General features: G+C 45.4%; 1 protein-coding gene across 4 annotated transcripts in view; it reads left to right on the forward strand.

The window, feature by feature from the left end:
• Positions 1 to 14772, forward strand: part of TRAF7 (TNF receptor associated factor 7) — a 59708-nt gene that overhangs the window by 42061 nt on the left and 2875 nt on the right. For all 4 annotated transcript variants that reach the window (XM_070955024.1, XM_070955025.1, XM_070955027.1 and 1 more), the window contains exons 12-20: positions 1959 to 2007; positions 6135 to 6262; positions 8195 to 8277; positions 9494 to 9533; positions 9825 to 9941; positions 11556 to 11678; positions 11771 to 11890; positions 12087 to 12218; positions 13451 to 13570. In XM_070955024.1, the coding sequence (XP_070811125.1) occupies positions 1959 to 2007; positions 6135 to 6262; positions 8195 to 8277; positions 9494 to 9533; positions 9825 to 9941; positions 11556 to 11678; positions 11771 to 11890; positions 12087 to 12218; positions 13451 to 13570 (912 nt within the window). The remainder of the gene's footprint in view (positions 1 to 1958; positions 2008 to 6134; positions 6263 to 8194; positions 8278 to 9493; positions 9534 to 9824; positions 9942 to 11555; positions 11679 to 11770; positions 11891 to 12086; positions 12219 to 13450; positions 13571 to 14772) is intronic.

Raw genomic sequence — 14772 nt, forward strand, 5'->3', positions numbered from 1 at the left:
TGGTTCACAAAATCAAAGGTTTGTTGGAGATAAAATGAAGAAAAATAAAAAGCGGTTGCAGACCCTTCCCAAATGAATTCAGTTCAAAGAGTGCAAGAAGCAATTTTCAAGCTACACATTTTATTATTATTATTATTATTATTATTATTATTATTATTATTATTATTATTATTATTATTAATAATAATAATAATAATAATTCAATTTATATACCGCCCTTCTCCTATTGGACTCAGGGTGGTGCACAGCCAAGGATAAAAAACATACCAATACAAAATTTAAAATCAATTAAAAGAATTATACAGCTTTGGCCCACAATTTAAAACAATCCAATTAAAACCCAATTTACACTTTAAAAGCTAAAAAGAGCTAAAAGGGGGGGGGGTTCACGCCAACCCTGCTTGATGGAAAAGAAAAGTTTTTAGGGTATGGCGAAAGGCCCGGAGATCTGGTATCCTTCGTATCTCCGGGGGAGGGCAGGTGCTGCCACAGAGAAGGCCTTCCCCCTGGGGGTCACCAGCCGACATTGCCTGGCTGATGGCACCCTGAGGAGTCCCTCTCTGTGGGAGTGTACTGGTCGGTGGGAGACTATCGGCGGCAGAAGGCGGTCTCGCAAATACCCAGGTCCGATGCCACTCCTACACAATGCACGCCACGCCTAAGAAGCCCTCCCAACTCTCCCCTTTATTCTCCTAAGTCATTCTTCCAAGTTGTTTTACACTTTAAAGGGTCATCTTGACATTTCCTGCCTAACAACAACTATCTTATCATGTTTACTTTTAATTTTCACCTTGAGCGGATGTTCCTTTCTTACTGATAGTGGTTTTGCCCAAGGCATAGGTTCCTGTCTCCCAAGTCATTAGCAAGTCAATACACATTGTCTCTACTGATTACCATTTGTGGTCAGTTTGCCACAGTAAGAACATCATAGCTTTTTAATACATTAAACACTTACATAAGTATTAACCAGAAAACTCACAAACCTATCAAATTCTCACCTCACAAAAAAGACATCCAATCAAAGTTAAAGTCTTTAAAAAGCCCAATAATCAGATAGGATGTGTGCATCTGTTAATCTCCTTTATCTCGGAATAACACACACACACCTCACCAGAAAGGGAAAACCCACTTTACAAATACACACCTACCCCGGGTCTCCTGAGTTTCTCTGCATCTCAGTTTGCCCGGAGAAGTTGAGATGACATGCAGATGGTTGGATGCATGGATGAGCGGGCAGGCAGGCGGATAAATAAATAAATGGCGATAAATGACAGAGTAAAAATGACGACTAAAACAAATGTGGAATTGTCTGAACAAGACCTAAATTCCTTCCTCTGGCATCTTTACAAACCAGTTAAAAGAAACCTTCATTTCAATCAATTCAATCAGAATAGAGCTGGAAGGGACCTTGGAGGTCTTCTTGTCCAGCCCCCTGCTCAAGCAGGAGAACCTATACAATCTCAGACAAGTGACTGTCCAGTCTCTTCTTTAAAACCTTAGTGTTGGGAGCACCCACAACTTCTGGTGGCAAGCTGTTCCACTGGTTAATTTCCTCACTGTTAGGAAGTTTCTCCTCAATTCCAGGTTGCTTCTCTCCTTGCTTCTCCCATCCATTGTTTCTTGTCCTGCCCTCTGGTGCTTTGGAAGTTCATTTGCTGTGTGAATACAGCTGTTCACTAAATTATAGTTCAAACAGTGGTACACAGCATGGTTCCAGAAGCCAAGGCTTCAAATCCCAAGTGCTCCTTAGCCATTACCCCTGCCAGTCACTATTTGTGCTATGGGCATTCGCTGTCATCCCTCTTGGTCTGTTACAGTGGCTTGGGGCTCACAAAACCCGACTCTTGCTATCTGTCAAGAGGATAGCACCCGTCTTTTCTACTCCTCTCTTGCCCCGGTGCCACAATTAGCATTTTTTCCCACTTGGCCTTTATCACGTGCCTTCTTTCTCTCTGCAGGATGAACTGTCTCATATCAATGCCCGGCTGAACATGGGGATTCTGGGCTGTGAGTATCTATCTTTTCTTTCTCCTTGAACAGAAAGGGACATTCTGGGTTCCTGTGGGTAGAGAAGCTTTTCTTCTTTATCATGTAAAACTTCTAATTACCATATTTTTCAGACTATAAGATGAACCAAGATTTCAAAGAGGTAAACAAGAAAAAAAAAGTCTTTGCCCTCCCCGGTCCCCAGGAGCACTCTGCAGGCCTCCCAAACCCTCTGCGCGTCCTGTTTTTGTGAAAAATGGGCCTGTTTTTGGCAAAAACGGGATGCGCAGAGGGTTTGGAAGGCCTGCAGAGTGCTCCTGGGGTAGGGGTGAAATGTAAAATTTGTTACTACGGGTTCTGTGGGCATGGCTTGGTGGGAGGGAGGGCTAATGTGACTGGGTGGGCGTGGCCAACTTTTTTGTTTTTTAACTTTTCAAAGTATTTTTTCTAATGCTTTGAAAAGCCTCTGCCGATTAGACAACTCAGCTGGGATCGTCAGAGACTTTTCAAAGCATTTTTTTTACCACTTCTTCAGCCAAGAGGTTGCAGAAAAAAATGCTTTGAAAAGCTCTGAGGATCCCAGCTGAGCCACGCGATCATCAGAGGCTTTTTTTAAAAACTTTTAAAAGCATTTTTTCTTCAGAAGAGGTTGTAGAAAAAATGCTTTTAAAAGTAAAAAAAAAAAAGCCTCTTATGATCCTGCGGCTCAGCTAGGCATGGGGGGTGGGGCGTAGGGATTTTTTCTACCGGTTCTTCGAACCATCCGCCGCCATCGCTACTGGATCGGGCGATCTGGTCCGAACCGGGAGCATTTCACCCTGTCCTGGGAGCTGGGGAGGAGAAAAACGCCCCCGTTTTTGCAGGAAATGGGCCTGTTTTTGGCCTCCCAACCCCCCCACCCCCATATGTTGCGTTTTTGCCCTCCCCAGCCCCCAGGAGCAGTCTGCAGGCCTTCCAAACCATTTTGCAAAAAATGGGTCTGTTTTTGGCAAAAATGGGATGCGCAGGGCGGAGTTTCAGGAGGCCAAACATGGCTGTATTCAATGTATAAGACACATCAACATTTCCACCCTCTTTCAAGGGGGTGGGGTTGCATCTTTTTTTTTTTTTTTTTTTTTTAATTTGATTTATATGCCGCCCTTCTCCGGAGACTCAGGGCGGCTTACAATGCGTTAAGCAATAGCCTTCATTCTTTTGTATATTTATATACAAAGTCAGCTTATTGCCCCCACAAACTGGGTCCTCATTTCACCTACCTTAGAAAGGATGGAAGGCTGAGTCAACCTTGAGCCTTGGAGAGATTCGAACCAGCAGAAATTGCAGGCAGCTGTGTTAACAGGGTGCATTAACCACTGTACCATCAAGGCTCCGAAAAGTACGGGACTGACTCAGAAGTTCTGCTTTCAGAGTGAGAACTACTTTGGGTTTTGTTTTTTTTTCACTCTTCAGTAAGAAGAGTTGTGTCGGAAAATATAGCAAGCCAAATAAATAATTTCACTGGATCATCTGAGGCCGGAATAATATTATGCAATTTTTTCCAGTTTTACAGTCTTTTCCTTCATCCGAAGGACTGGAAAATAATTCAAAGAATTATGGTTTCTGAGTGTATTATTGACCTTTTCCCCCTTATTTAACCATATGTTGACCGTATTTTTGTTTCTGATCGCCTTTTCATTCGCTGGGGGGAGGGGTGTATGAGTCACTTGCTGAAACTGCTTGGCAGTAAATTCAAAGCAGCTTAAAAAGTGTTTTTCACACAAGCATTTTGTTTGAAAGTAGCATTTTCACTGACTATGGGAACCTCCATTTTTAAAAAATCTGGATTACTGTGCCTGCCCTGTTCTTACTTCCTTTTCAAACAAAACAAGGCTTCCAGATCTGATTCATGGGCCACCTGGTTTAGGGTTATTTATTTATCTAGCATAGTCATATAGTCAGCCATTTCACAAACACGTGACTCTGATGACATGCAACATAACAAGAGTCGAAAACTCCACAACATTAAAAGCCATCAAAGATAAATGAAATAAGCATAAAATAAGCACAATCCCAAGAAAGAAAATAAATGCAATTCTGAGAAAGCAGAAAAACAAACATACATCACTTAACCTTATGCAGCCACTCTGGGATCACCAAGGCTGGTGAAAAAAGTATGTTTTAAAGGCTTTCCAAAAGGCTAACCACACCTGAAGAGGAGGGGCTGCAGCAGAAAATGCAGACCACCTGGATTGTACCAGATGGAATTCCCCTTGGAGACAGACCTTCCATAGCCATATACAGGATCCCTCCTGCCTGACCTAGTGGGATGTAATTGAGAAGAGGCAGTTCCTCCGATATTAAGAGCCTTGGTGGTGCAGCGGACTAAAGTGCTGTTAAGTGCTAGCACTTAGCTGCCAGCTGCCTGCAATTAGTGCAAGTTTGAATCTCACCAGGCTCAAGGTTGACTCAGCCTTCCATCCTTTTGAGGTAGGTAAATTGAGGACCCGGATTGTGGGGGCAATAAGCCAACTTTGTATAGAACAACACCGCTTGGGGGGGGGGGGGTGAAAGCCCTAATAAGCAGGTATATACAAAAAAGTATGCAGGCTATTGCTATAATGCATTGTAAGCCACCCAGAGTCTACGGAGAAGGTCGGCATATAAATTGGACTAATAAATAAAATAAATAAATAAATTTGATCCCCTGCCAAGGAGCATCTGAAAGGGTCATCAACACTGCCTGGCCACAGGATCAGCAGCAGTGGTGAAATCTAAAATTTGTTACTACTGGTTGTGTGGGCATGGTTTGGTGGGGTGGGGGGTAATGTGACTGGGTGGGCGTGGCTATTTTTTATTTTTTTTTACTTTTAAAACCATTTTTTCTACAACCTCTTCAGTGAAGAGGTTGTAAAAATATGTTTTCAAAAGGCACTGACGATCCCAGCTGAATTGCCTGATCGGCAGAGGCTTTTTTAAAAAGCCTCTGCCGATCAGACAACTCAGCTGGGATCGTCAGAGGCATTTAAAAGAAAAAAAAAGTTTTTTTTTCTTTTAAAAGCCTTTGACGATCCCAGCTGAGCTGCGCCATCATCAGAGGCTTTTTTTTTTTTTACTTTTAAAAGCATTTTTTTGGCCGAAGAAGTTGTAGAAAAAATGCTTTTAAAAGTAAAAAAAAAAGCTTCTGATGATTGTGCGGCTCAGCTGAGCAAGGGGTGGGGTGGGGCGCAGGGATTTTTGCTACCGGTTCTCCGAACCACCCGCCATCATCGCTACCGGATCGGGCCAGGAGCATTTCACCCCTAATCAGCAGGCCTTCTAGAGCAGGGGTGTCAAACTGGTAGCCCGCAAGCCAGATGTGTCACGGGCAGGCCACGCCCACCCCAGCTCTGCGAATGGGGGAAACGTCACAAAATGTCACATGACAGCAACTGACGCCGCAAGTTTGACACCAGTGTTGTAGAAGGATTTTTGTCTTCCTGTCCTGATGAGACTCTTGGATCTAATTGAATACAGGTAGTCCTCGATTTAACAACAGTGGATTTAGTGACTGTTCAAAGTTACAACGGCATCAAAAAAAGTGACTTATGTTATGATCTGTGCAGCATCCCCCGTGGTCATGTGATCAAAATCCAGATGCTTGGCAACTGGTTCATATTTATGACGGTTGCAGTGTCCCGGGAGTCACGTAATCTTTCCCTTTTGCGATCTTTGACAAGCATAATCAATGGGGAAACCAAGATTCACTTAACAATAGTGTTACTAACTTAACAACTGCAGTGATTCACTTAACAGTGGCATGAAAGGTTGTAAAATGGGGCAAAATCCACTTGTAACAAATGTTTCACTGAACAACAACAAAATTGGAGGCTCAATGATGGTCGTAAGTCGAGGACTACCTGTATTCCTAAAGGTGCTGATAGATACGTAGAATACCTTTGTTTAATGGCTGAGCGCCTGGGAGTTAGAGTTGCAAGTTTGCCGCATCCTTTCTTGGAAAAAGGATGCTGGGCTGGTTAGCCCCTCGCTTTGAGCCACCCACCCTTGCCTGCTTCTCTCCCACCTGCAAGACCACATCCCCAAGGAACCAGATTCCACACCTTCTCCAAGACTGAGGGTTTGGCCTGTGGCTGCTTGTACATTAACACACTTTCTTTTCTCCTCCTTTTCAGCCTATGATCCACAGCAGATTTTCAAGTGCAAAGGGACCTTCGTTGGCCACCAGGGCCCTGTCTGGTGCCTCTGTGTCTATTCCATTGGTGACTTGCTTTTCAGTGGCTCTTCTGACAAAACCATCAAGGCAAGACGCTTGTTCTTACTTTAACCTTTGCATGGGGTACACCACAGACTCAAGGGGAGCTCTGGAAAAGCGCATCTTGCTACCAACCAGGTGTCAGTCAGACCAGAGCTGAAATGCACTTACCTTCCCTACCAGTTCGGGAATGCGAGCGCGCACACCTCTTCTGCGCATGCGGAGAGGGTCAAAAACGGGACGTAATGACGTCCCAGTGGGTGGGCAGAGGCTCCCGCCGCAGGCACTACCGGTTCGCACGAGCCAGATAGATCCAGCCAGATTTCACCGCTGAGACAGACCTGCTCAACTTGGGCTTCTAAATAAAAACAATCCTTACCTCCATTTCTTGAGAAAGGTATATCTGCTGAGCCACGGTGATGCAGTTGTTAAAGTTCAGTACTGCAGGCTACTTCTGCTGACTGTCGGCTGCCTGCATTTCCGCTGTTCGAATCTCACCAGGCTCAGGGTTGGCTCAGCCTTCCGTCTTTCCGAGGTGGGTCAAATGAGGACCCAGATTGTTGGAGGCAAGAGGCTGACTCTGTAAACCCTTTAGAGAGGGCTGTAAAGCACTGTGAAGCGGTAGATAAGTGCTATTGCTATAATTTAATAGAAGTCAAGTGAATTAAAGTAGTGCAAAGCCAGAAGTAAAGTTCGTGTATCAATCCTTCCCAGTAAACTCTCCTCCCTCAGTCCCTCCCCATTGTGTATCTCTCACTGGCCAATGGAGTTTAAAGAGATGTTTTAGAAACAGTCGCTCTGCCTGTCGTCATTCTTCTCCCAGGGAAACGACCTTGGAGAAATCCTTGGTTCTTGCAGAGAGCTGTTATCAAAGTTTACTTTCACTTTCCCCCCAAGCCTTCGCCCTCCCTTCAAGGCTGCCCTGGGGATTCATAGCAGGCTGACAGTGAGGTGGCAGTTCTGACATCTGGCTAGATTGCTGTTGCACATGTGATCCCACGCAGAGCACATATGGAAAAGGAAAAGTCTCCCAGAAGCCTTTGTTTGGTCCACAAGTATGGAGTCCTGGCAATCATTGGGGTGGGGGGAGGAGGGGCGGAATACCCAGGCCCAGAATGGGTAAAAGCATTTCAGTGTTTGGGATGGGCTGCAGCTTAGATGATTCTGGCTGATCATGAAACATCTAAGTAGTGCTGATCATGGTTAGAACTTGGATAGGAGACCACTTAAAAATCTGAGGCTGTAGACAAAGCTGAAAAAAAGAATCCCAGGAAAAAAATAGCAGTAGCACTTAGACTTATATACCGCTTCAAAGTGCTTTACAGCTCTCTCTAAGTGGTTTACAGAGTCAGCCTCTTGCCCCCAGCAATCTGGGCCCTCATTTTACCCACCTCGGAAGGATGGAAGGCTGAGTCAACCTTGGGTCAATCAGGATTGAACTGGTGGCAATTGGCAGAGTTAGGCTGCAATACTGCATTCTAACCACTGTGCACCATGGAAGGAAGGAAGGGGAAAGGAAAAAGGGAGAGCAATAGCAATAGCCCTTAGACTTATATACCGCTTCACAGTGCTTTACAGCCCTTTCTAAGTGGTTTACAGAGTCAGCCTCTTGCCCCCAACAATCCAGGCCCTCATCGGAAGGATGGAAGGCTGAGTCAACCTTGAGTCAATCAGGATCGAACTCCTGGCAGTCGGCAGAGTCACCCTGCAATACTGCATTCTAACCACTGCACCACCAGGGCCCTTAAGAGAATTTTTCTTCAGGCCACCAGTTGCCATTACCAAATGAGCGAGGGAGCAAGAGTCAGAGGAAGGGCCTTTTTTAACTTTTTCCTTTCTTTGTCGGAAAGGGGGGAAAGCAGGTGGACACGTGACAGGCCAGGTGCTTCCTGCCTTCCCAGCTCTGGCACACGCTCTGACTTCCTGCCCTGGGTCTGGTTGCCCTTGAGTCCAGTCATGTGATCTCTTATTTCCTGCTAGGTGTGGGATACGTGTACCACTTACAAGTGCCAAAAGACCCTGGAAGGTCACGATGGGATTGTCCTGGCACTCTGCATCCAGGGGTGAGTCAGCCGCCAGCCTCATTGCCTTCCGCTGCTCTACTGTATAAAGCAGTTTCTCTTCCTTGCCAGCTTGCTGATGGGTGGACTTCAAGTCCCAGAATTCCCCAGCCAGCCATGCTGGCTGGGGAATTCTGGAAGTTGAAGTCCACCCATCAGCAAGCTGCCAAGGAGAAAACACACTGATATAAAGTCAATGACTGGTAGGTAGATTTTAGTTCTGCTCCTTGTTTTGTTAAACTCAACAAGCTGCTTCTCATTAAAAAAATATGTCACGTGAAATACATTGTTTTCAATAATGGGAGAAATGCCTTATTTTTTCAAATGACAATGTGAATTAAATTTGAGCTGCAGGAAAACCTGATTATTTGAAAATTAGATTCAAACTGAACTCATGCCTTTGGATTGTGTGGCTTTGCATATTTTTGGTTTAGCCAAGGCAGTCCTAAGCTGCATTAACGAGAGGGATAGAATCAAGATCACTTGAACTGTTTGTACCATTTCATAATGCCTTGGTAAGACCCACACTTGAAATACCACAGCCAGTTTTGATCGCCACAATATAAAAAAAGACGTTGAGCGTCTAGAAAAAGTTCAGAAAAGAGCAACAAAGATGATTCAGGGGGCTGGAGGCGAAAACACGACAAAGAGCGGTTGCAGGAATTGGGTTTGTGTAGTGTAGCAAGAAGAAGGACTAGAGGAGACATGATAGCAGTCTTCCAATATTTGAGCGGCTGCCACAGAGAGGAAGAGGTCAACCTATTCTCCAAAGCACCTGAAGGCAGGACAAGAAACAATGGATAGAAACTAATTAAGGAGAGAAGCAACCTAGAACTAAGGAGAAATTTCCTGATAGTGAGAACAATCAACCAGTGGAACAGCTTGCCTTTAGAAATTGTGGGTTTTTTAAATGAGACTGACAGCCACTTGTCTGAAATGATATAGGATCTCCTGCTTATGTAGGGGGTTGGACTAGATGACCTCCAGGATCCCTTCCATCTCTGTTATTCTGGTTTTTCAAGGGATTTGGGATGTGTGCCATTAGTTGAATAATGGAAACTCTTCTAGTAGCTCAGTTTTACCACAGAAGTTGCAGTCTGCAATTTTCTGGGGGAAGTTTGCCTACATGTCCCCTATCTTTTTTCATCATCTTGAGAGAAAAAATTGTGCCAACGCATGTCTTCTGGCTCTCTGATTTCTTTTTGTTTCTTTTGCCCAGGAACAAACTGTATAGCGGCTCAGCTGATTGCACCATTATTGTAAGTGGCTGATTTTGGGAGGCGGGGCGGGGGGGGACCTGCTTTGGCTTCCTCCAGGAGGGGGAGAGGAGGAAGTCACTGATCATTCTTTTGCACAGGGGTCTCCAAGCTTGGCAACTTTAAGACTTGTGGACTTCAACTCCCAGAATTCCTCAGCCAGCTATGCTGGGGAATTCTGGGAATTGAAGTCCACAAGTCTTAATGTTTCCAAGTTCGGATATCCCTGCTCTTGCGCTACATGCAGTAAAGCCACCTACACCATTTGTCTATATCCTTTTTGACTTTTGACAGGTTTGGGATATTCAGACCTTGCAGAAGGTCAACACCATCCGTGCACACGACAATCCTGTGTGCACTCTTGTCTCCTCGCACAACATGCTTTTCAGCGGCTCCCTGAAAGCTATTAAGGTACAGTTTTCTGATGCAGAGGAGTGGGGAAAACAGAAACCATTTTGGTCCTTTCTTTCCATTCCCAGATCCTTTGTTTTTCCAGCCTAAGAGGTTTGTCCACTTAGATGTGCATCCTTCTCTCTGTCGATTATTCTCAGTTCATTTTGGATTTTCCTTGATCCCAGAGAGCTGGCCTTGCTTTTTCCTCTTCCCTTTTCCTTGCATATCCTGCTACTTTTATCTGGTGTTCAGACCTGCTACATTATTCATTCTCTTTGCTTGTTGAACCCTTCCCCATTTTCCCTGGTACCGTATTTTTCGGACTATAAAACGCATCTAAATTTTTAGATGCGTCTTATAGTCCGAAAAATACGGTTGAGTAAAACAACAAAAAAAAGTTTTTGGCCTCCCTTTTTGGGGCCTTTTTAAGGGGCTTTTTCAAGTCTTTTTTCAGCCTTTTTTCAGTTCATTTTTGGGGCTTTTTTCGGGCCATTTTTGAGGCTTTTTCTGGGCCGTTTTCGAGGATTTTTGGGCTGTTTTCAAGAATTTTTTCAGCCCATTTTTTCCCAAAAAGGGGCCAAAAAAATCCCCAGAAAAAGCCCTGAAAACGGGCCAAAAAAGCCTCAAAAAAAGGCCAAAAAAAGCCCCAAAACAGGCCAAAAAAAGCCTCAAAATGGGCCAAAAAAGGCCTGAAAAAGGCCCGAAAACAGGGCATGCAGAGGCCAAAAAAATGATTGGCGAGTGGGCAGGGCTTCAGCAATATTCGGTCTAAAAGATGCACAGACATTTTTGCCCCCTTCTGGGAGACAAAAAAGTGTGTCTTATAGTCCGAAAAATATGGTAATTGATTTCTTCTCCTACTTGTCCAGAATTACCCACTGCAGGATCATTGCAAGGATAAAGATCTCCCCCCTGAGCTGGGAGGAAAGGAACATCTCAGCCTAATAATCCAGCTTTTCCCCACCTGTTCTCCAGAATTCCCCAGGCATCATGGCCACCGAAAGTTGCATTCTTGCACACATGGGGAGCACAATTATTACATTAATATGTTCCTTTTGGTGGTGGTGTGGTGACCTAGAGGTAGAGCTCTCGCCCCACAATCAGGAGGTTATGAGTTCGATCGTAAGTAGCAACAGATATTTCTCTCTCTGGATTAAAGAGAAAATATCTGCTGCGAACTCCGCACAGGTGTCAGGAAGGGCATCCGGCAAGTAAATGCTCAGCTCCATACAGTTGCCCTGACTCCACCCCAAAGCAAGGGATTACAAGAATCATTAAAAGAAAAAAAACGTTTTCCTCTTCCAGGACCTGTGAGAAAAGACCTTCAGTCTTTTGATGCATGATTGGCTCAGCCTCCCTCACAGGGCTTGATGAAAAAGTGGAATAGCAATGTAGACCTGTGTAAAAACAGATGGGCTCTAACTACTGCCCAAGTATGGCTCGTCTTTCTAGGCTTCCTCACTTGAGAGAACTGCGGGAACCCTTGAGGGTCTGGGCTTTAGTTTCCCACACCTTGTATGGAGCAGGCATAGGAAGCTGGTTGGCGGGTCCTGCGTTTGAGCAGGATGCCAGATTGGACGATCTCCCGTTATTGTTGGAAGGCCTGATTCTGGCTGCCCTTCTGCCCATCAGGTCTGGGACATTGTTGGCACTGAGCTGAAACTGAAGAAGGAGCTGACAGGCCTTAACCACTGGGTCCGGGCGCTTGTGGCATCCCAGAATCACCTGTACAGCGGCTCCTACCAAACCATTAAGGTAGGTGTGCTCTCAGATGCTCCACCTGCCGCAGCTTCTCTTGGCAGCCTGGGAAGAAGAGTCCATCAGCTCTTTTCTCTCCACTGCTCCAGATCTGGGACATCCGGAACCTGGAATGTGTACATGTCCTGCAGACATCTGGGGGTAGCGTCTACTCCATTGCGGTCACCAACCATCACATTGTCTGTGGCACTTACGAAAATCTCATTCACGTAAGGATGACCGAAGCCTAGGATGCAGGAGGAAGGGGGCAGTGGGGCCATTTTGCAGCCTCTTTTAGCCCTCCCCAGAGCCTCCAGTCCTCTCTTTCTGGGATCTGGCAAGAAGACCGAATGGCCAGAGCCACCGGAATCAAAAGGGGGAAACGATGGGAAGGTAACGCTCGGCCTTTGCTCCCTTTTGAATCAGGTGTGGGATATTGAGTCGAAAGAGCAGGTTCGCACCCTCACAGGACATGTGGGCACTGTGTACGCTCTGGCAGTCATCTCTACGCCGGACCAAACCAAAGTCTTCAGCGCCTCGTATGATCGGTCATTGCGGGTACGTGGGGGCACAGCAAGTGATTGGTTCAGGGCAAGGGGCGCAGAGGAAGACCATGGGGAAAAAGGCGGTGGCAGTGGGAGACAGCCTAACAGATCTTTCAATGTCTAGTATAATTTGATGGAGTTGAACTCTCTTAGGAAGCAGGCAGCTGGGCTCCCTGATCCCTGAATCCCAGGCCAAGGTCTCTTTAGCAGCCTGGCTCTACCAACAGCACTCTCTGCTGCTTGAGGAAGTTTGTGTGTGTGTGTGTGTGTGTGTGTGTGTGTGTGTGTGTGTGTGTGTGTGTGTGTCCTTGCTAATCTCATTTCTCCAAAACCTTCAGAATGAATTGTTATTGCAGGAGAACAGGGGGAGTTCTTTCCAGCCACTGTCCTGTTGGAACCGATTTCTCCAAAGTTAGGCTAGGCCCAAATAGGTTTTTTTAAAAAAAATAATTGTATAGAGGCAAGCAGAAAAAGAACTAAAATTGATTTCATTTCAATTATTTGTATGATACGTGTGTGTACAGTATGATTATTCTCCACCCCCCTATATTCTAGTGGTTTCCCCTTGCAACATATTCCCCAATTACAATTTTGTAATAAGTTTTCGGGATCATGTGGGGCATTCCCACCATGAGAGGACTATTCTGAGGGACAAAAATTCAACCTGAGTGTGTCTTTGCTCCAAACCCTGGGAGAGAGAAAGGCCAGTGGAGGCCGTGGTGTCTCCTCCTTTTTTTCTTTTTCATTTTACAGCCCTGTAATCCCTCACTTTGGGGTGGGGTCGAGGCAACAGAATGGAGCTGAGAGTTTACTGGCCAGATGCCCTTCCTGACTCCACACAAGAGTTTGCAGCAGATATTTTCTCTTTGCGCCCTGATAGAGAAACATCTGCAACTACCTAGGATTGCACTCTTAATCTTCCAAGTGGGAGGAGAGTGTCTTCACCTCTGCGCCACTCCCATGGCGTCTCCTCCTTACCTGTAATGCCTTATGCAGTTGCAGAACGTTAGCAGCCTATGCCCAATTGAGGGGGGGGAAGGGTGAGTTTTGGAGGTCCTTCAGCTACATCTGTTGTACATCCTAGCCCCACAAGAAACGTGGAGGTGCAAAAACTGTGTGTGGCCTGGATTTAGGCAAAGAATGGGATCCATAGTTCAACACCATTATCTGCCTAAATCCAGGCCACGTTCCATCCGCTATGGTGATCCACCACTGTCACTGTCTTGGTTTGTTTTCTGCCTCCAGGTATGGAGTATGGACAACATGATCTGTACGCAGACACTCCTGCGCCACCAGGGCAGCGTCACAGCGCTGGCTGTCTCTAGAGGCCGCTTGTTCTCCGGGGCTGTCGACAGCACTGTCAAGGTATGTCTGGGGGGAGAGGGGAAGAGAGCTCTCAACAAGAGGTAGAGGCCCCCCTTTAGTGAAGAGAAGGACCAGGGGAGTTTGGCACCGCAGGTGTCGTGGACGGTCTCCTTAGACCGCCAGCCCCGCGATCTCATAAAAGCCACTTTGACAGCACTAATCGGCTGTCTGGCGGCTGAAAAACCTCTCCATCGGGAGAAGAAGGAGAGGAGAGCCGGTGGGTGCGAGTAGAGCTCCCCGAAGGTCCTCTGGAATAATTCCAGAGGCTTGGAGGGTGAGAGCTCCCTGGCCAGCCCACCAAGAAGCTCCGGATCCAAGGCAACTCTGTTTTAAACAGAGCCAGACGCCGCGACCATCCTGCTGTCAAAAGTGAGTTTGATTGATTACAAGCGCAGGCAGAGCGGAAACAGGAGAACAAGCCTTAAAGTAGCAGAGCTTAACTCCGGAGTTACTTTGTTTCAAACTGAATTTCTTTGAGCTGGAGGCTGAAGATGGCATCTTTGTTATGGTTTTGAAAGTGAAAGTCAGAAACGAAAGTGCTTATTGAGAACTTTTAAAGCTGCTGGGAAGTGAGAACTTGTGGAGAAAATACTATTTTGCCTGATAAATTAGAGACTATAAATTACAAGCACTTTAAAGTTGTTCAAGGGACTTTGTGGCTTTGGGAAAAAAAAAAGATCTTTTTAAAAAGGAAAAAAAAAAAGATGGCTTCTAAACAAGTTAAACCAGGAGTTGTTAAAGGAGGGGGAGGTTCTCCAGTTGTGTCAGTGGTGACACAGAAAGCACAACTTCCAGCTGATTCACAGAGTCAGGAGGCTGCTCTCAATGATTTCAAAGAGTTTATGAAAGAAGCCATGAATAATCAAGCAACAGCAATGAAAGAAGCTATGAATAATCAAGCCACAGCAATGAATAATTTAACTGTACTTGTGGAAGGGAAATTAAAGAAAGTTGAGGAGGATATAAAATCAATTAAAGAAGTGGTTGCAAAAAAACACGATGAAATAAGAGATGATATTGTTTTTGCAGTATCAGGATTGTCAAAACTTGTTATTCAGTTGGATGAGAAAGTGGAAGAAATTAATGAAGCCAATTTAAATTTGGAAAGCAAAATGGGAGATGTCATGACCAAAACAGAGAAAGTTGATGATGAATTGGTAATGTTACAATACAGGTCCATGGAATTTGCTTTGAGATTGAGA

This window comes from Pituophis catenifer, unplaced genomic scaffold (assembly GCF_029215685.1).
Source record: "Pituophis catenifer annectens isolate HBS135680 unplaced genomic scaffold, rPitCat1.0.hap2 SCAF_16, whole genome shotgun sequence".
NCBI lineage: Eukaryota > Metazoa > Chordata > Lepidosauria > Squamata > Colubridae > Pituophis > Pituophis catenifer.